This window comes from Diceros bicornis, chromosome 28, assembly GCF_020826845.1.
Source record: "Diceros bicornis minor isolate mBicDic1 chromosome 28, mDicBic1.mat.cur, whole genome shotgun sequence".
NCBI lineage: Eukaryota > Metazoa > Chordata > Mammalia > Perissodactyla > Rhinocerotidae > Diceros > Diceros bicornis.
The window spans coordinates 24,044,532-24,065,406 of record NC_080767.1 but is presented as its reverse complement, the minus strand read 5'-3'; the positions used below and the strand labels follow the sequence as shown (position 1 = coordinate 24,065,406).

Genomic DNA, 20,875 nt, shown 5'->3' with positions numbered 1-20,875 from the left:
AGAGCTTGGTAAACCCTAAGAGAGAGAATGTATGTTAAGGAGGAGCTCCAAGAGTCCCAGCATGTCTGGAAGGTATTCTTTAGAGATGGCCAGTGTCCGAGCTCACAGTCCAGACTTATTGCCAATGTGACATGCCACCTGCTCCCTCCACCCATACAGAATTAGACACACTAAGTGCAGATGAGAGCAAAGGATCATCTGAACATAAGGTCAGAGCTGAAAATGACTTTCAGAGTCATCTACTTATGTCTTCATTTTATAGAAGGGGGACTTGGGTCTACAGATGGGAAGTCACGGACCAGGGACACAGCAACATTTCAGATCAGTCCTGGAATCCATGTCTCCTGATTCCGAGGCCAGCACTTTGCTAGGTTCTTTTTTTCTTTAGCTTAACTACAAAAATCAAAGTGCAATTTATCTTTTCTTTCTTCTAATCCAACAGTGAACCATAGCAACTCTGGTTAGAGTTTAACGGGAAATTGTTTCATGTGTGTGTCTGCGTGTCTGTGTCTGCCTTTCACACATACTCTCTGGCCTGGCCCTGGCCAAGAACAAGCCTAATGAAAACCAAACACTAGAAAGAATCTTGAACATTTAAATCTTTATAGTTCCCCAGATTGCATCAGATTCTTGCAAGTCCATTACCTCGTTAGTTTTTTAGGACACCCCTTGTGAGACTGTATGGACAAGAGTCATCACCTATTTCTTCCAGGAGAAGATGCTGAGGCTCCTGGGTCAGGGCCACACAGCAAGGCAGTCATGTGCTGGCCTGGGAATCAGATCTCCTGATTCCAAATTCAGCATCTCTAAAGTAATGTCTGAGGTTCCTGTTTTAGCAGACACAACATACACCCACCAAGACCTGGTCCTAAGGATTCTCATCGTCTCCCAGTACAGACTGAATGGATTTTGTCCACTCCTCTTGCCAATGCCCAGTTTGAGATAAATTCCTCCATTCTTCCCACATCTGTAATTACTCTGACGGCTGTTATTTTCCTTCTCTTTCCTATTCATTTATTTGTTTTCTTAAAAATCAGGAATTGGAGCCACACAACTAAGTCCAGCCTATGCTACCTACCCCCAGGGCGAACAGCAAAAGAACAAAGAAGTAGGTGACATCAGGACACCCACTACAACCTGATTTCACTAACTCGTTGTTTTCCAAAGGAACTCTTGATCTTCCCCACTCTCTAATAAAATACTAAATTAAAATCTATTCCTCCATTTCAGAAAATAACATTTCCTTCCTTCCAAATAGTCAGACCCGAAACTTGGGAGTCACTGGACAGCTCCTTCTTAAAACCCTTGCATCCAATACATTGCCAAGTCCCGTTGATTCTTCCTTCGAAACAAACCTCCAACTCATCCACTTCTCCATGCAAATAATCGCAATCTCTGGTCTGGACTGTCGCAATAACCCCTAAATGGTCTTTCTCATTTTTCCTCAGTCCTTTCTTCACAGAGCACTCAGAGCAATTTTATAAAAACACAAATCTGATTAGTTTAGTCCTCTACTTTCCAATGAATAAATCAAAACACCAGAACATGGGCCACGACCCCTTCATAATCTGGCCCCTGCTTACTTCTCCAATCTTGTCTTCTATGTATTCCCCGTTAATTTAAGGGGGAATTATGCTCTATTATAAGCTCTCATAATAATAATCTTCAGTTTATAATCATATTTTTATTTGGGCTATTATTCAGTCCAGCCCTCCTACCCAACTATAGGATTCAGAATTACAGTGCCAGTATGGAGACTGACATGTGGTCAGCAGTTGTTATGAAATGACTGACAGAATGAAAGAATGAATTTATCAGTGGGGCTGTGGGTCCATCATTTAACTTTTATGGGTCTTATTTAACATCTGTAGGAGAGATGCTGTAATGGCCCACTTGCTTTGAAGTCTAGTCGTGCATCAGACCGATCCACAGAAATTTAGATAACTGATTTCAGTGGTGTTAGTGCCAAACAGAGGTCCTTCAAGCTTTCAAAACTGAAGGTACTTGGAGACAGTCAGCACTTCTATGGCTGCTGGTGACCCTGGAGATCTGTTGATTTTGCTAAACCTTTTTGCTTACCCGAATATTCCTGGAACCCATATTTCATTCTGAGAGTTACTTGGCCTAGACTGATGAGAGGGAGTCCTAAGCAGAGATGCCCAGCTTCTAGAAATGCAGTAAGATTGTGCTGACTATGTACCCTGCTAGCTTGAGGAAGGAACAGAGATATTCATTCTGGGCTTGAAGAAACAGCCCTCACTCCTGATGCCGCTTATCTGTCTTGGTGGGAACATCAGAATGCATGTTGGGCAGGCAGGGGAGAAGGCCCTGTTCAGGAAAAGGTCAACCCTGGAGTACGCATGTCAGCAACAGGTTACTGGAAACCACACTGGTCTGATAATGTCGACACTTCGTCAAGCTTCTTCCTCCTCATCTACTTAAATGTTCAAAAAACAAATAAAAAAATGTGTTCTCTTCTCTTCTCTATGTTTATTCTATTGCTTCTTGGAAACAAGAAAAGCTAGTTTTAACATCTACTTTCTCCATCCATCAAGATGCCACCTTATCCTTTGCCTGTCATAGCAACAATGATGCTCTATAGTGTGCCAGGCACACCCTTGGGGGTCAGGCAGGGAGATGTAAAACTTGACTCTAGCATCTACTAACTATGCGACCTTAAATGAATGACTTTAAGTCTTTGAGTCTTAGCTTCCCTGTCTAAAACTAAGGCATACTGATACCTGCACCTCATTGATAGGCTTATAAAAAATACTGAGCATATATGAAGTATTCACTACATGGTAGTTATTAGTAGTAATGTGAATACTACTAGTAGTAGATGCTACTTGCATATATGATGGTGGTTAACATAGTGACTAAACTTAGGATCCTCTGAGGGAGAAACTGGGTTGGCTTTTGTTACTCATTGTATCTTCAGAATGTGGCATGGTTCTCAGCCAGGGAGCATACTAAATTAGCATTTGATAAATATATCAGTGTAGAAATGATTACTAAGAGTAACTTCTTCATAAATGTTCTTTCCCTCTTGACTATCTGTTTCATCCTAGATTCTAATAACATTGATGGATATGCAGGAGGGCTGACATTAAAATTCCAATTTAACAGATGGGAAAACTGAGATACAAGGAGATTAACAACCAGACACAAGGTAAAGAAATTAATAGACAAGTCACAGAAGAGGAAACATAAATAGCCAGTAAATATTTGGAAAGATGGTCACTCAAGGTGTTCAGTCACAAGAACATCAATGAGAAGTCACGTTTTGCCCATCAAATGGGCAAAGACAAAGCACTTTCATTTTGTCTTGTGGGAGTGATGATGTGGACCAGCAGGTCCTGCCTCACACTGCTGGTGGGGTGTGAGCTAGTTCACCCTCTCCAAATGCCACACCATTAAAACGAAAAAGGCCCATAGCTTATGATCCAGCAATTCTATTTCTCATTATCAACCCTAGAGAAATGCTCACATGAATCTACAAGGAGGTTTATACAAGAGCACTCACTGCAGCATTTGTTTATAATAACAAAAATGTGTGAAATAACCTAAATACCCAGCATTTGAGGTATAGCTAAATAACCTGTAGCACATTCATACTATGGAATACTATACAGCAATTAAAAGGAATGAAGTAGATTTAAGAACCAAAGTGTATAGATAGCCCAGATTACTACATTTCCCCCCTCAAAGCTCTACATTTGGTCTGTGATTGAACATACACTGCTGCCATGAAGTATAGTACGTTGGTTCATTCATCTTTGTACTCATTCATTCATTTGTCAATGTTTGCTGAGCATCTACATTCAACCATCCATACTGTGGCAAATCTCTTCAATGAACAACTCTTATTCATCCTTCAGGCCTCAGCTTAGACATAACTTCTTCCAAGAAACATTCTTCAACCACCGCAAACTGGGTTAGACACCCTTTCTATGTTTTCCTACAGCCTCCTGTGCTCCTCACACCATAACACTTTTCATGCTGCAGGATAATCACTGGATCCCTTGCCTGTTTCTCCCTTAAACTCTGTGCTCATGAGGCCAGGTATCAGCGCTGTATTCCTAATTCCAGCATAGTGCATGACACAGAACAGACACTTAATAAATATTTGTTAAATGAAACAGTAAGTATTACTGAAAATAATATTAGATTTTCACTATTTGGTTGATGAATGAATTAACAAATGAAGACATACAAGAACACAAAATGGATGACTGGGTGACATATAAAAAGAGCCAGGAAAAGAAATGTGGCTAAGAAAATAAATGAAGTGGTAACTCAGCTTAGGAGCCATAGAAAGAACATGAAAGAGCCACCTGTGCCCTCAGTTAACTCTGATTTGGGCTAAACTTTCCCAATCTGCTGAGGCTTAATATGGCATCACATGTCAACGTTATGACTAAGATCTGGAAGCAAGAGACCCATCTTCTGAGAGGTTCCACTTTGTGCTACTGCTGACTTATTCTTCATTCATTCATTCAACAAGCATTCATTGATCCCTGATTCCGTTACATATGAGCATGCTAAATTTCGTACTTAAGAATTTGAACCAGGTGAGGGAAAAAAACACAGGCACAATTAAATATAAGACAATATAAGACAAGGACCAAGGATCATGTTGTAAAAAATCTATGTTCCAAATAGGCTAGGATCTCAATGATGGCTGCTCAGCTAGCCTTTATTATGAGTCACTAGGAGATACTTCTGGTCTCTGTTCAAATGTCACCTCATCAGAGAGGCCGTCTCAGCCACCTATGTAAAATAACAAAAGCCTACCCAACTGCGATATTAAGCAATTGTTTCTGGTTTGTCTCGCCCAACTACATTGTAGGAATCTATGTGAACAAGGACCTTTTCTGCTCGTTTCACTACTGCATCCTTTGTGCCTAGAAAGTAATTGAGTTCATGGTGGGAATCAACAAATATTTGCTGAGTGAATGAACTGATGAATGAACTCAAGTTTCTGAGCTGACTGATGGGAGTTCTGAGCATGTGGAGTCCAGAGGAAGAGATATGGAATCTGATTTGTAATATCTGGACTCATATTCAAAAGAATTTCCACCCAGATCACAGGAATGTATCCTTTCCTTATGGTTATTCATTTCCCCCAAGAATTATATTGAGAATGTCAAGGAGGTGAGGTAAAATAGACAGAGATTGTGTTGACAGCTGAACAGGTCTGGATGTGAGAGAAGAATCAATAGATTAATTAATCAGGATACACAAATAAGCCAGTTGGGAGAGACGACTTCTAAGAATATTTCCAGCTCTAAATCTAAGATTCTAAGAAGAGAGAGGCACAAACAAAGTAGGCAACAGAAACATATTGGTTCAACTAGAGAACGAATGACTAAGAGTACCAGCTTTGGGTTGATGGATCTATGTACAAACCCCAGCTATGCTGCTTGATAGCTGCGTAAACTCTGAGTTTCAGGTCGTCATCTGTAATCTGGAGATAACAGTGCCTACCTTGTGGGGTTGTTGTGCAGATTAAATCCAATGAGATTATCTAAGTAAAGCCCTTAGTAATTGCTTGACACAGGGTAAGTGTTTAGTAAATTATAGCTTCTCCATTTCTCTTCAACTGCTAAACTTCTTCCCATTCTTTATTCAAGAGCCATTGAAAAATATTTATTAATGACTACTTTGTGCCTGGAATTGGTCTAGGCTCTAAGATTGCACCAGCAGACAAGCAGGCAAAAAAAAAATTCAGTCCTTAGGAAGTTTATATGGCTCAATTACACCTCAATTCTTCCAAGTCTGGGTTAGAAGCCTCGGACTCTCGGTCTCTGTTTCTCCCATCAGGGCTTCACTATACTACACTGATGCTGCTTGCCTAACTCTCTCTCTTCCCATGGAGTGTGAATACCAGAAGGGCAGATTCTATGCCTGTCCTGGCACCAGTGCATCACTATTTCCTAACACGGTGCATGGCATCTAACAGATATTCAGTAAATATTTGCTGAATGAATTGACGATGGATGGGTGACAGATGAGTAGATGAATAACGAGAGTGAGCTGCTTTTCACTGTTCCTGGTTTGCCTTATACCTCACTTTCTCTAAGCCAAAAAAAGGAAAGGCTTAGTTTTGTCCAGAGTCTTCACTTCTTAGAGAAATCTGAAGATTCCACGCGGGCACAAGGAGCATGGTGCCCAGTGCAGAAGAACTTGACCGTCAAGTTGAGAAACAGAAGCTTCCCTGCTCTTTCTTCCCAGCAAGGTACATGAAGAACTGGCTGTGTAACTTATGTTGTTGGATCCCAAGAGTGGGTTACAGGAGTTGATGGTGGGCTAATGATCTGCGAGTTGTAATCCTGTCTTCTACTTGTGTATCTAGAATTTTGGCCAGCTTGGATGCATGCCTGAGCTCTAAAATTCTGCCTTTGCATCATTGTAGCAGGAGGTAGTGTGGTGTCGTGGTTAGGAAGGTGGAATTTGGAATTAGACCTAGGCTTTAAACCTGGCTCTGCCATTACCAGCTGTATTAGTTCAGATAAGTCACTTCTCTGAGCTTTAGCTTTTTCTCTGAGCTTCATCTGCCTCTTAAGTTTTGCAAGGCACTTAAAACAGAGTAAATATTAGTACATAAATGGTTGTTATTATTATTATTATTATTATTATTATTATTATTATTATTATTATTATCATCTACACACTGCACATTTTACTGTTGCATCCAGAACCAGGGAGGTCCCCTCTGGGTACTGATTCTTATAGACAATCTCTGCTGAGTCCCTTGTACTAGAAAAAAGTGAATGAGACACCTGTTACCTAAGAGCAACATCTATTCACAGAGAAGAGCTTAATGCGCCATCCTCTCATTTTACAGCTACGGAAACTGAAGTCCAAATAGTGACACAATGTGTCTTAATGTCACACGGTGAGTTAGTAGCAGAGTTGGAGTTGGTCCTCTTTTCCTCTGCTAGTGTCATTTCTCATTTAGTGGAGGGGTTTCCACTTATGGGAGATGTTCCATATTTCTTCATTCTCCTAGCCAAAAGTAATCAGTCTACTAGAAGCATCTATGGGGTAAGCACAGAAGCCTCTCCCTTCATCAATGTCATACCTTGGAAAACTATCCTCAGTATAGATAACAGAGAGAATAAATATTTTTGTTGAGAGAAAAAAATGAAGACAAAGGTCAAAGGGGATCATGTAATGGGTTGAGTCAGGGAAAAAAAAGACAGCATTTTTTTCTCTCTCCTCTTTTTCTCCGAAACAGTCTTTATTTAGAACTTGTATGAGAGCCAACTTATTTGATATGGAAAAAATGTGAAAGCAGCAAAATACACACACACACATGCACACGCACACACAAAGAGGTATTTGTGTTGGAGTTCAGAACTCGAATTACCCAGAGATAAAGGAGTTGAAATGGTAGGTGGACTTGGAATGATGTTTTACTTTTTTCGGAGTCTCAGAGAACACTCAGGTCAGGAAGTGCAGCCCAGTCCAGCCCAGGTCTACAATAAACTCCTTGGGACTCAAGAAAGACCAAGAGGAAGGCCAATGAAGGCCTCAGTTTACCCCTTGTGCCTGTCACATAGTGGGGACTAAAGAAATATTTGTTGAGCGAATGAAAGAACAAATGGCGCATAAAGGCGTGGACCGGAATAGTGGTGGTTTTGGAAGCAAACTGGCACAGGACTTGGCTTTTTTACCAAGTGGTTAAGGTCTTCAGCACTCAAGTGTGTCCACAGGAAAGAGACTGGGTCTGAGTCATCCCTGAAGTCTCCAGTTCCCAGTACAGACTCTGGCAGATAGAATGTTCTCAATTTGTAAACTGAATGAGTAGTCATATGAGTGAAAGAGAACTTGGAGATTCCTGGGCCTGAGAGATCATTTAGAACAGTGGCTATTAGAGCTAGTTAGGGACTTAACTGAGACTAGAATTCCGAGTCATTTTACTTCTTCAGTTTACTTTCCACCATTCCACACTTATCAACCCATGTCAGCTCTCACAGGCTCATAAATTGGGGCAAAAAATGAAAGCTGTGTTTAAACTGAGGTTTTAAGACAGCTATTTTTTCTTCTCTCCATTGTTTTATAAAGAAACTTTAAGTGGATGCATATTTATAGAACTTTACCCCTCTAGACAAGAGGAGATGGAGGAGACAGGGTTATGGAATATTTTCAAGGCAAGATGATCCTTAAAATTTTAAGTACATTCTCAAATACAAACCAAGTGCTCCCTCTGAGTTCTTAAACAGATGTTCTTCATCTCGGCGGCAATGAATGGGCAAGGCTTTGCTTGTGATGTGCACGTTAGTTGCTGGCATGTAAAAGGAAGTGCTGGTAAAGTGTTTGAAAGTGGTTCTGTCTCTTAAAAAGATTAAAAGTTTCCTCCAGAACTTGGTTTCTATTAATGATTGGCTTAGTAAATATCTTCAAGTAGACAGAGCAGAGATTGTGTCTTATATCGTCTTCGAACCAAAGAAAGAGCCACAAAAGGCCCATAGAAACCATTGACTTCAACATTTTCATCACACAGAAGAGGAAATTGAAGCTCAAAGAGATTGACTGATTGATTTAACATTAGTAAGTGGACTGGCTGAGACTAGACCCAAGATGTCTGATTCTGAGCTAGTGTTCTTTCCAATACTCAAAGTGTTCTCCACCGATGTCTCTTGCACATAGTAGATGTTCAATAAATATTTGGTAATTGACTTTATAGACTCTTGGTACCCAAGCTGGGTGGCTAAGCCTCCTTCATTTGTTAACTTAAAGTGGAAGTTGGAATCACATCTTTAATTGAGCACTGGTTACGTGTGCTGGCTTAGGAAACAGGACGGAATTCCAATCCTGACCTCACCACTTCCTAACTGTGTGATCTTGGGCACGTGACTTCACAACTCCAAGCTGCAGTTTTCTTCTTTGTAAAATGAGAGGATAATAGGGCTGTAGTGTGGAGAGGATGAAAGGAATAAGAGATGCAAAGACTTTAGCCCATTGTCTGGCATATAGGAAAAGCACTTATGACTAATGACATCATTATAAGGTGGTCTCTCTCATAAAACAAAAATCCTGAGGATATTTGAGCAAGAGGTGATAGAGAGGTGGCTTGAGAAATGAATATTAAGGGCAAGCACTATCTCACATAGCAACAGTGAGTATTCAAAAGAATCATGGAGACCTGGAGCTGGAAGGGCTCTTAAGGATCAAATGGGTTTGAACCTCTCTTCCACCTCAGAGAGGAAAACAAAACAAGAACCATGACTGGTGATGTTCACCTCCCAGCAACATTCTCATGCAAATACCCAGAAACATATTCAATTCCCAGCCAACCTGCTTTAACTTCACCCACTTCTCCCTCACTGAAAAAGCAATCACAATGCACGAATCTTCTTCCATTTAATATGAAAAGGAAATCATTAGCACACTTCAGTTCTTGCACTTTCATTAGTAATAAATGACTTTCTCATTACTAATCTCATCCAACCTCCTTCATTTTACTGTTGGAAAAACTAAGTTTCAGAGAGGTGAGGACACTTAGAGTCACACATTAGGGCTGTCACCAAAATCCAAGCCTCCTGGTTCCTTGTCCATTGCTCTTCCCACCATATCAACCTTGCCTTGTTGAGACAATGCTACACCCAATGCCAAGTTATGAATCCCTAGAAGTGAGTCTGGCTGTAACAAATCTTCTTCCAATCCAGGCCTGTCTGACCCTCCTCACATCCCTCTATAGCCCACCCACTTGATCATCTCCCTTTCCAGAGAGTGCACTTACATGTCTGTGAATCTTCTCTTGAGGTGTAGGATGGAGGCCACGTCCATCTGGAGAGGAGGGTCGCGAACCACCTTGTACTGCAAGGGTTTACACTTCAGGCAGAGTGGGCTGTCTGGGATGGATGTCAACATGGCGGCATCGATCTCTAGGTGCTCATCCAATGTGTAGATCTGGATGCCATACACCTCCTCGCCCACATCCCGGAGTTTGGTGGTCAGTGGGACATCGCAGAAGACATTTTGAGGGCCCAGGGAGATGTTCTTCCCGCTGACAGTCAACAGTTTGATGTCATTGACAGCCCCACTAGAGTCCCAGTCAGTGGAGACAAAGGTCACCCAGATGGTCAAAGACTCAGGGACCAAGGGGTAGCGGAATTCCAGTTCAAGGTAGCAGCCTTGTGGCTCAGGGCAGGCTGGAGGGACTGTGTGTGGGTTGACAGCTGAATTTGGACTCCAAGTGCGGACACTGGACTTACAGGGCTGTTCAACATCTGGATGACCTATAGAGAAAAGATGAGGATATGAGTTCCTGGAAGACCTTTAGTCTGATCCTTAGAGTTTCCTGCAGACCCTAGAAGAGTTTGGCCTGACTAAAACTCAGAGGAGAAAAAAGAAAGGAAAGATTCTTTGTGTCTTTGTAAATCTACTGGATGCACAGCATTCAGCTTGTCCCCACCCCTGCAATCTAGATCTCAGATGAATCACCAGACATTTGGTCAAAACTACATTCAAGTACTATTGAGTCAATGCCCAAACTTTTTTTCCTCATCTCCCACTTATAGGCTTTGGTGCCTCAGATGAAAGGAAGGAAGGGGCACACATTTGCTAAACCCCCGCTGTGTCCCCTGAACTTGTTTAATTCTTGCAAGGACTCATTTCAGAGGTGAGGCAACTAAGGCTCAGAAACGTGGAGCGAACAGACCACAGTGTCACAGCTTGAAGCGTAAAGGTCAGCATTAGAACCAGTTTTGTCTCATCCTGAAGTTTGTACTCTTTGTTCTCCCTATTGGATGCAGAGGTCACTGAAACAAACTAGCATCCCTATGGTATTGCCTTTCGTACAACCTGCTTGGAATGACAGGAGGGACAGAAACTTCCACCAAAGAGGAGGTGAGCATGGATGGCTTCTACTTCTTAGACTGAGGATTCTGGAAGGAAACCGTCTAGAACCATGAATGACAGAGCTGGAAGGCAGCCCTGGAGCCATCTTATCTCTCCTCCTCCCCTTCTCCCCATGAGGTCATTCCATACCACTGAGCTTCTCAGAGCTCTGTCCAGTCTGACTCAGGAAGGGGAGGGTTGGGTGAGGAGGGGGGAAAAGGAAGGAGGGATTCTTCTACTCTTTCCCCAGGGAGACGATGCCTCATCCCCACTGATCAGCCTGAAGCGACTTCTGAATTTTTCTCTGCTGAGATCATTAGTCCTAGACCCTCAGAGAGCTCTCCTTTGCACTGCTGAAAAAAATAGTCAGGACTCAATGTAGTGATTGGCTGTAATTTGTTTAAGGGAGTCTAGTAAGAGATACAGCTCAGCTGGTGTGGGTAGGATGGAGCATCTGATCTCAAGTTGTCCTATTAGCCACATTCTTTCTTTTCTTTAGCATCAGCGGTTGATGGGGGGGTGGGGATACTGGACATTTCTAAAGCAAAAGAGAAAAAGCAATCTTTGTCTGAAAAGGATTTGCGGTAATGTTACAGCATAACAGGAGTCACCACAATATGAAAACTAAAAAGGCATTTTGGGTGGAAAAGCTATTCCAGCGAAGGCTATAAATGCCTACAATCTCCTTGCATCTGCCCAGCCAAAGCAGAAGAGAGAAGACACAAGGTGGAGACGGAGCAGAGAAGAGAAGAAGAGGGGCATAAAGAAAATTCAAAAGACTTTTTAGATATAAACATCAGAATCGGAAGAGATGGATATAACTAAAAGACTCCCTCCACCTCTCCTTGGCTAGGTTCATTCATTACTTGCAGCAAATACTGGCTAGAAGTGACCAGTAGTTTAAGTCAAAGGCACAAAGAAGACTCTCTACCTAAGCTGAAGCCTTTCTTCTTGTCGACTCCCCAATCCAATGAGTTCTCAACTCTCTTGACTTTGTGGGTTGTTGGCACACATTTATCACTTATTCACTTAACAAACTTTATTGAAGGCAGCATTTTAATATACACGAAACACCTCCCCTAGCCATTAATTTATTCATCTGATTGTCACCCAAGTCCTGTGAGATAGTTATCATTTTTGGCTCTGTTTTATAGCTCAATGTTTCACTCAATGTCATACAGCTTTTGCTTGATACAGTGCCTGGTCCATAGATAGTGAACATGGTGGATGTTCAATAAATATTTGTTAAGTGATGAATCTTCTACCTGCTAATATGAAGTTAAAATGAAGTTAAAGCTCCAAGGAATATTAGAGCCTGCTGCGTTATGGTGAGTGCCAGGTGAACATTCCACCCCCACCGTGAGCTTTTCCTGGAATCGGCAAGGGATGGAACAATCCTTCTTCCTTCCTTGGAGAAAACGACTGGCAGTGGTAGGAAGCCACAGGAGAGAGAAGATGACAAATCTGGTTGGCTCCTGCTTTCTCCTTGGTTTCTTGTTAATCAACAGAGGGACCAAATGCTTTCCAAGGGACAGGAAGGTGAGCCTGGTCATTATGCTCAAGTAAGTAAACAGGAGTAGAAATCTTAGCAAAGCTTGTGCTTGTCTGGTTATCAGAGACAAACTTGCAGATGTGAAAAAGAGCCTTGAGAGGCATTGAGTCCCACCCACCACCAATGCAGCAATCCCTTGAATCATACCAGGCTTCATGAATTGACCATCCTCCATGTGCTAGGCACTGGGCCAAGCACGTTACATGCTTCAGTTCTTCTCATCCTGGCAATAAGTCTATGACGCAGGTCTTGTGAAACTCATTTTACAGAAGAGGAAACTGAGACTCAGATGGTTAAATAATTCTCTGGTGGGGAGTAGAATATTATGTGATACTGTTGGTTCAGGCAGCATGCCAAGCTTTGAAGCAATGAAAGTTGGGTTAAAACATCAGCTATACAGCTTCTCATTGTGTTACCTACTGTAATGATACCTACCTCACAGGGGTGCTGTAAAACTCAAATGGGATGAGATATATCATAGATGCTCACAAATGTATTAGCTCTGTTCTGAAACATAAGGAAGAATTAACAAGGAAAAGCTTGGGAAGAGGAAGTATTCCAAGCAAAGAGAACAGTTGAGAGAGAATGTGAATTAAGATGACTACAGTTTTGAGTACAACAGAACAGCAAATAATGAGGCTGGCAAGCTAAAGAGCATCCAGATTACAAAGGGTCTTATATGTCACATTAAGGAAACAGAACTGTATACTGAGAGAGATGAGGAGCTACTGAAGAATTTTAAGCAAACAAGTGAAAGTTGTCTTTTAGAAAAACCACTGTTTAGAGTTGCAAATACTATCCATCCATCTATCTATTCATCCATCCGTCTATCTTTCTGTCTACCCCTTCATCCATTCATTCATCCATCCATCCATCCAAAGAACAATTATTGACTGCCTAGTCTGCGTCCAGTGTTAGGCTAGACTCCTGGGAAACAGGTTTCTACAGATATGATCTCTGCCCACGTGGAGCTTCTACTCCAGTGAAACCAGTTAGGGATCTGCTGTACTAACGCAGACAATACACAACTGTGGACAAAGGGAACATCAGGGGAGATGAGGACAAATCAGAGTCTCCAAGGGGGAAAAATGGACACAGCTGGGAAATTTATTGGATGTGTGGTGGGGAGGCAGGGAGAAAGGCTGGAAAAAGGAAAGAGAGGAGGAAAGAAGGGAGGAAGGAAGGGAGGAAGAGAGGAACGAAGGAAGAAAGAAAGAAAGGAAGAATGCAAAGTGCAAAGGTGCTGTTATTTCATTATTAACCCATATCTTTTTGTATATATGGCAAATACGTGAAAAGTTACATGTTTACACAAGCTGTCCACTAGAAATGGGGCCATATATGTGTGTGAAATATATTTATACATACTTATGCTGATTTAATTTTACGTTTACGAAGATCTACACAGACCTCTATTACATATCTTTGTGTCTATACACTGCAGCTGTTGACACAAACATCGTTATAAAAACTTGGTGCCAAGTTTTTTCCAGATGAATATTTCAGCACACCCGAAAGATTCTGGGTAGAAAAATGGGAAAAGACTCACACAAATAAGAAAAAATGAAAACAGCTCGTGCCATGTGTTAATCTCTCATGGAAAACTCATTGCTTGCATAAGTGATGTATTATATGCTCGCCTAAGTGATCTTAATTGGGATTTCAGTTGGTCAAATCTAGCTGTCTAACTACTAGGCTAAAAGTATAGCATGGTATTGAGTATCTCAGGAAAAATTCACCTATGAAATACAGTTTTTGCTAAAGAGATAGGAAAACAGGGTTTCTTTTGACGACAACCACTTTCTGTGGACAAAGGCGAGAATTTCTGTGACTGTATTTACTGGAAGTTCATGAAATGGAGTTAATGAAAAATAGTGGATATTCAATAAATATATGTTAAATGAAGAACCTTCTATCTTGTTAATATAGAGTTAAACCAGTTACAACTCCATGGACTATTAGAGCTGGAAAGGACATTCCTTCTGTGGATAAGATGCTATCTTTAGAGAAGCTAGGTGACTCACTCAAGGGCACAGAGCATGTTGACGGCCAGGCTGGGACCAAGATCCAGTCCTCTTCATCCTTCCCCCCCATGCTCTTTCCCCAACCCCAAAGATATGTCTGGCATCGCTCATGGATCTGGGAGTTTTATGTTAGTTTGGGAAGTCCAAAAACTTAAACACGCAAAGATAAATAGGATGAAAATGAGTTGAGAAATAAATTGCAGAGTTTGGTTCATGGAAAAGTTTATTTCTTCAAGGATATTAAAAGGGTCTGAGCCAAAAGGATCACAGAGCCTGTAATAGGATGCTCTAAAAAAAGAACAGTGTCTTTTCCTGGCCTGCATGTACTAAATTTACATATCCTGAAGGAAAACCCAGGGCAGCTGGGTCAGCTCAGGGAACCAGCGGTCTCAGTGCCTCTAGTTGAATTCCCTTCTGCATATAATGCTTTCAGAGGGTCAGGGACAAACCAGGAACAGACTTAACCAGTTGACAGTTGGGTTGGATGGAGGTGTGGGGAGATGTCTGGAAATTATTTCATTCACACAAGTGGTAGCGCACACCATGATGATTTTAGACAGAGAAGTCTCAGGGTAGAGTCTTGTTGGTCCTACCTCGCAAATATCTCTCAATTCCACTGCCTTCTCCCCATTCTCATGGCCATCGACCTCATCCAGGCCACACCATCCCTTTCCTGGATTCCTGCTCCTCCTCCAATCTCTTCTCCGCAGTCACCCAAGCAATCTTTATCACACACATCTCGCCATATCCCAGACCCCTGCCAAGGCACGCGGTGTCTCCTCACTGCCCTCAGTGTAACTCCATCCTCACGTGGCCATTATATCTCTCACCCAGTCCACCTCTCCCCACTCCACACCTTGCTCTTCATGCTCCAAACCTATTTAAGTTCTTACAGCACTACCGAAGAGCTTTTGTTTTCGTAGGTTGTATCTATTCGTAGTTATCGTGTTGTAAATTAAAACTGAGAAACTTGAAAACCCCAAAACACAGAAACATGCATTCCATTAGCTATTAGAGCAGTGACGACATCACATTCCATGCAGCCACTGGAAAGCTCCACTGTACTCTCAAGAGAGAACGAGAGTGAAAAAGGTAAACAATGTCATAGTATTGTTATGAAAATAATTTTGGATTTTGAAGACACCATAAAAAGTTTCCAGGAACCCCATAAGCCTCCAGATCATACTGAGAAAGCCACCACTCTAAGCATACCAAACTCAAATTTCACATTCTCCAATGCACCTTGCTCACTGGTGCGGTGACAATTCCCGGGTGGCTTGGGTCTCAGTTCTGGACGAGGTCCCCTTCTTACTGGTCCCCCAGCACTCTCTACTTCTATTAACATGGGCCTCATCACACCCGATGGTAATTGTCCATTTACTTATCTGACCCCCCTATTAGATGGTCAGCTCTATCTTGTCCACATGCCTAGCACAGTGTCTGGGACACAATTCCTACAGTGGTCATAGACGAGACTGGGTCACCCTCTGCACATACACAGAGTGTTGTCAGGCAGAAGAAACACACATCTTTTTCTGTGAGAACCCAACGTGGGTTCGGTTTGGGTGGAAAAGTCAGGCTTGCAGATTTCAGGCAAGACTTTCTAACAACTAGAGCTAGAACGGGAAGGAGATATATGAGCTGGTGCTAGGAGAGCCCCAGTGGGGGAGGGTGCCAGGGGGATTCCTGCGCTGGGTGGGAACTGGGTCTGGATGACCCCAGGCATCCCTTTCAGTCTGACAGCCTGTGATTCTGTGAGGCTGAACTGAGGGTTTCTCCCAGGCATCCCTCTTGCTTTATATTCCAGATGACTTTGTTTAGAGTTCCCAAATTTGACTCTCATTTTTACTTTAAGCTACTTCAGAAGACAACAAAGTACAGCGTTGTCATTTTTCTCCTTCACTTTCCTCTCTGATCCCTCTCCCTTGCTTTATTCTAACTCTGGCTTTTTCTTTTCAACCATCTTTCTAAAAATGTACAGGAAAACAGAGGAGTTCTCACTGAACCTCAACGACGAGCCAGATTCCGCTCCTTCTGATGGATTGGTGTCCCCACCCAGGGACTGTTGGCATGAGTTGACCTGCAGAGGAGCAAGAGGGACTAGGGGGTGGGGGGTTCCAAGTGTAAGCATCTGAGGGCAATGGAGGGTGAGACGGAAAACTGAAAGGAGAATATAGGGTCTCTGTCAGCCAGGCTTCAGGGACTAGACCTGAGCCCTAAAGAGAGAGAGACTGCAGAAGGGAACTGGACAGGCAACTTTCCAGGAGATTCTCTAAGTTCCAAGCAACCTTGCTTCAGGACCAAGTGAAAGTGCAACAAAGCATTAGGCGAAAGACACTCTCCCCATTTCTGTAGAAAACCAAGTGGATCTGGCAGTGAATGGTACTGTGAAGGAGCACAGAGACTGATGGTCCCTCGGGAAGCCTGGGAGAACCCCCGAGCAAGGAGGGGTGTGGTCATGAGTGGAGCCCACAACGGGGGCAACCATGAGGTGCTTCCCTCAAGTGTCTTGCTGATAAAAGGATCCCCAAAAGGAGGATAATGGCAGAAAACTAGAGGAATAAGTTATGACTCAGGTGAGAATGACCTAGATATTTCCAGAAATAACAGAGGAAGAATCAAAGACTATTGATGCCTTGAAGCCCCCAAATATGTGTACTGACTCTAAGATGACCTTGTTTGTACCCACAGGCTGGCAGGGTCTGGAGGTATCTATAAACACACACACATATCCTGTCTTTATCAGGTGTGTGGCCTGGGCCACTTACTTGATATCTCAGCGCCTTTGTTTCCTCATACATAAAGTGGGATGACATACCTAAGACACTGTAAGTGCTCAAAGAACATGTGTTGAACGAATGCATGGATACTGGACTCGATGTTGGGCAGAGGGCACAAACTTCCAGTTCCATGATGAATAAATTCTGGAGTTTTAATAAACAGTATGGTTACTATAGTTAACAATACTGTACTGTATCCTTGAGAGTTGCTAAAACAGTAGATCTTAATGTTCTCACCAAGAAAAGACAAAGGTAATTTTGTGAGGTGATGGGTGTGTTAACTAATCCTATTGTGGTAATCACTTTGCAATATATATGTGTATCAAATCATCACATTACATAATGTATGTCAATTATATCTCAAAGCTGGAGAAATAAAGACAAAAATAAAATAAAAAAAATACTGGCCTTGCAGGGCGATCTCAAGATCAAATGAGATGGTATGTGGAAAAGACCATTAAAATCATAAAACTCCATATACATCGAAAGAGTTGTTCTTTGCACACCCAATCTGTAAATGAGGTTCCAGCGTGGCTTACCTTCTGCTTCCCGAGGACTCCAGTGTCCTGATGGGCCACAGGGCATCGGTGATGAGGCATTGAAGGCGTACTGCACCAGGATTCTCCCTTCCAGGCAAAGGTCACATGCTGATCCCAATTCTCTAGGAGGCCAAGGAAAGAAGGAAAATGCACCGACTTAGGAACAGTTGAATGAACCCCTGATCTGACTAGGACAAAGGCAGCAGGGCAGAGGACACCAAAATTCTATGTTACCCTCTTTCCTCCATATCTATGCCAAAGCTTCCAGAATATGACTGTAAATGAAATTCCTCCCCACTGCTCAGCAAGGACCTTGTTTGAGCTTAAGTAGCTTCTGTTCTGATGGTGGATACACTTCTTTAATTTCAACCAGTGCAGAATCAACAGGCCAAAGGTTCACAAACTGCTCTAATCTTAATTTCATCAGGCATCCAAAGCTCCAGTGAGAATTTGATGTGTGGTTGTGAGAACATCTTTTGCCCCATTTGACCTCAAATTTTATTCTTTTAATGATATTTATCAGGCACTTTCCATGTGCTGGGCACCATCCTGTGTCCTAGGTATTAAATAGGAAGAAGGCATGGCTCAGTTCCTTCATCTGAAAATGAGTGGGCTGAACTGGATGATGTCTAAAGAACCTTCTAGCCCCAACATTCTGGGGATGGATGAGTCACTCCTTGATTGAACAGTCAAAAGCAGTTTCCTTTACCATGCCATCTAATTCATTTTAGCAGCTTTCCAAAGGGCGAGCTAATCTCTCAAAGAGACCAATCCCAGAAATGGAATATTACAGTGGCTTCCTCTACTGTCTAGTGACTTGTGTATTTGGATTCAATCTCCCTTTAGCCACAGCAGCCTCTAGGATCCTACTTGTCATCCAGACTTGGCATCTGTTTACGAGGCACTTGTGGGGAAGAGAGATGAATGAGCCCTTTGCTCCTGTGCTATTGTGGACCTGAAACTCTGCAAATCTAAGCAATCTCTGCAGAGAGACTGGAAAGGGAAGATGTCAAGAAATGTCCCAGCCCCACCCATTATTTCTCAAAATGCAACAGTCCCGCCAAGACCTCTTTCATCATTCCTGGAAGACTCTCTATCCTTTGGTTACCTGAAAGGACACAGTGGCAGAGCCATATCTCAAGCCTTAGGGCTTTCCATTCACAGAGAAGCTCTGTAGCCCTTAGGCTCACATGGTAAGGAAGAGCATGCTTGTGAGCATCACAGTCTGCTGGTGCTCCCCATTCCTCCTCCACATAGCTGCCAGGGAGACCATCCCCAACCTTAAATCTGAACAGGTCATGCATCTGCTTCTCTGTTTAGAGGGTGGTAAACATATGTAGCTGAATGAATGGAAGGATGGATAGATGGATGGATGGATGGATGGATGGATGGATGGATGGATGGACAAATGCCAGTCACTCAGACATGCTGCTAAGACTCATGGCTAACCTCCTCTAGGCCCTCAAATTGCAGATTTTACAGCCTCAGCTTTAGCATTGTAAATATGAAACCATACATAGGTAGAAATTTTGCAAGCACACTAATATTCAGTGATAGGAGAATGATTATATAACATAAGGTTAATCTTCTCAATGGAATATTAAGCAGTTATTACAAAAATATTTATAAAGATTATACAATTTCATGGAAAAAGTGTAAGCTATAATGTTAAGCGAAAAAGTCATATTCAAAACTGAATCTACAGTAGCATCTCAATTCTGTTCAATTAACCTTAATGTGACAAAATATTATTGGCTGTAATTTCTGGGTGGTGGAAGATAGGATGATTCCCCCCCATTTTTATTCATTCTAGTTTTCTGAATTTTCTATATATTTTGAATACATATGAGTTACTTCTGAACTAGCAATAATATTAATTATACAAATATACCTGTAGGCAGGGAATGAGGAGCGGAGAGAGAAACTTCCTCAGCACCATCTGGAGGGCAGAGTTCCATTACAATGACCACAATCTGTGCATGACTCTGAGTCACATGACTGACTTTATGATTACAATGAGATCACAAACATCCTGGGATGGAATCAGGAACCACACTGATCTTAATGGCCATTGAGCCTTTCTTTCTATTTCTCGAGATGCTTTATTTTGGATGATATGCATATAGTCACCTGCACTTCACTGAGTTCTTGACACATCCTAGGTTCCCAATAAATACTTTGATGAGTGAATAAACCATTATCTACCTGACAGTAAATGTGCCTTGTTTGCACAGAGCTCCACAAAGTGCATTCCCTCATGTTCAATCATTAATTCATGTGTTCCTTCATTGTTTCATCTATTCATTCAGTGGCTAGTCATTGAACAGCCTCTGGTAGCTAGCACAGTACAAGTACTAGACATTGACTACCAACAGTGAGTAAATTAGATGTGGTACCCACTGTCACAGAACTTGCAGTCTGGTGGAGGCAATAGTCTAGAAACAAACAGGTAAACAGATACAAAATTAAAGATTCAGTAAGTTCCGAAGGAAAGTAAATGGATGATACAGGAGAGAATAAGGGGGGTGGGGCACGCTGGGCTAATTAAGATTGGACCAGTCACGGAAGACCTCAGTGAGGGGATGCCATTTATGGTGAGACCTAAAGGATAACACAAAGGGTGGATGTAAAGCATTGTAGGTGCAGTCTCAAGGTATGTAAAGGACCTAAGCAGGAAAAAAGGGCTTGGTCCAGAGGGATCCTGAAAGAAACCTGAGTTGCAGGAATCACCAATGAAGGAAAGAGCAGTAAGAGAGGCAGTTGGATAAGCAGGCAAGGGCCAGATCAGTGACAGTCCTGCAGACCACATGTAGATTATACATAAAATAATGGGAAGCCACCAGAGGGTTGTAAGACAGGGAGTGACATGATGTGATTCACATTTTTAAAAGATCAGGCTGAATTCTGAACAAAGAATGGATTGGGGAGAGAAGAACAAAAGTCAAAGCAAAGCCAGCAACTAAAAAGCAATAGTGTGATTCTGGGTGTGGTGGGTGACATTCCCATTTTACAGATTAGGAAACTCAGGATCAAGAGTACCAAGTAATCACATCAAGGTCATAGCTAGGAAAGTCACAGAGTCAACATGGGCTTTACCAAAATCAGACGGTAAATCCAGCACATCCAGAGAGT

The 20,875-nt window shown here is 42.2% G+C and overlaps 1 protein-coding gene across 1 annotated transcript in view; it reads right to left on the bottom strand.

The window, feature by feature from the left end:
* PAPPA (pappalysin 1) overlaps positions 1 to 20,875 on the bottom strand; it is a 207,391-nt gene that overhangs the window by 147,255 nt on the left and 39,261 nt on the right. Inside the window, exons 6-7 of the mRNA XM_058524829.1 lie at positions 17,744 to 17,865; positions 9,749 to 10,247 (exon numbers count right to left, since the gene is read on the bottom strand). Of these exons, the coding sequence (XP_058380812.1) occupies positions 9,749 to 10,247; positions 17,744 to 17,865 (621 nt within the window). The remainder of the gene's footprint in view (positions 1 to 9,748; positions 10,248 to 17,743; positions 17,866 to 20,875) is intronic.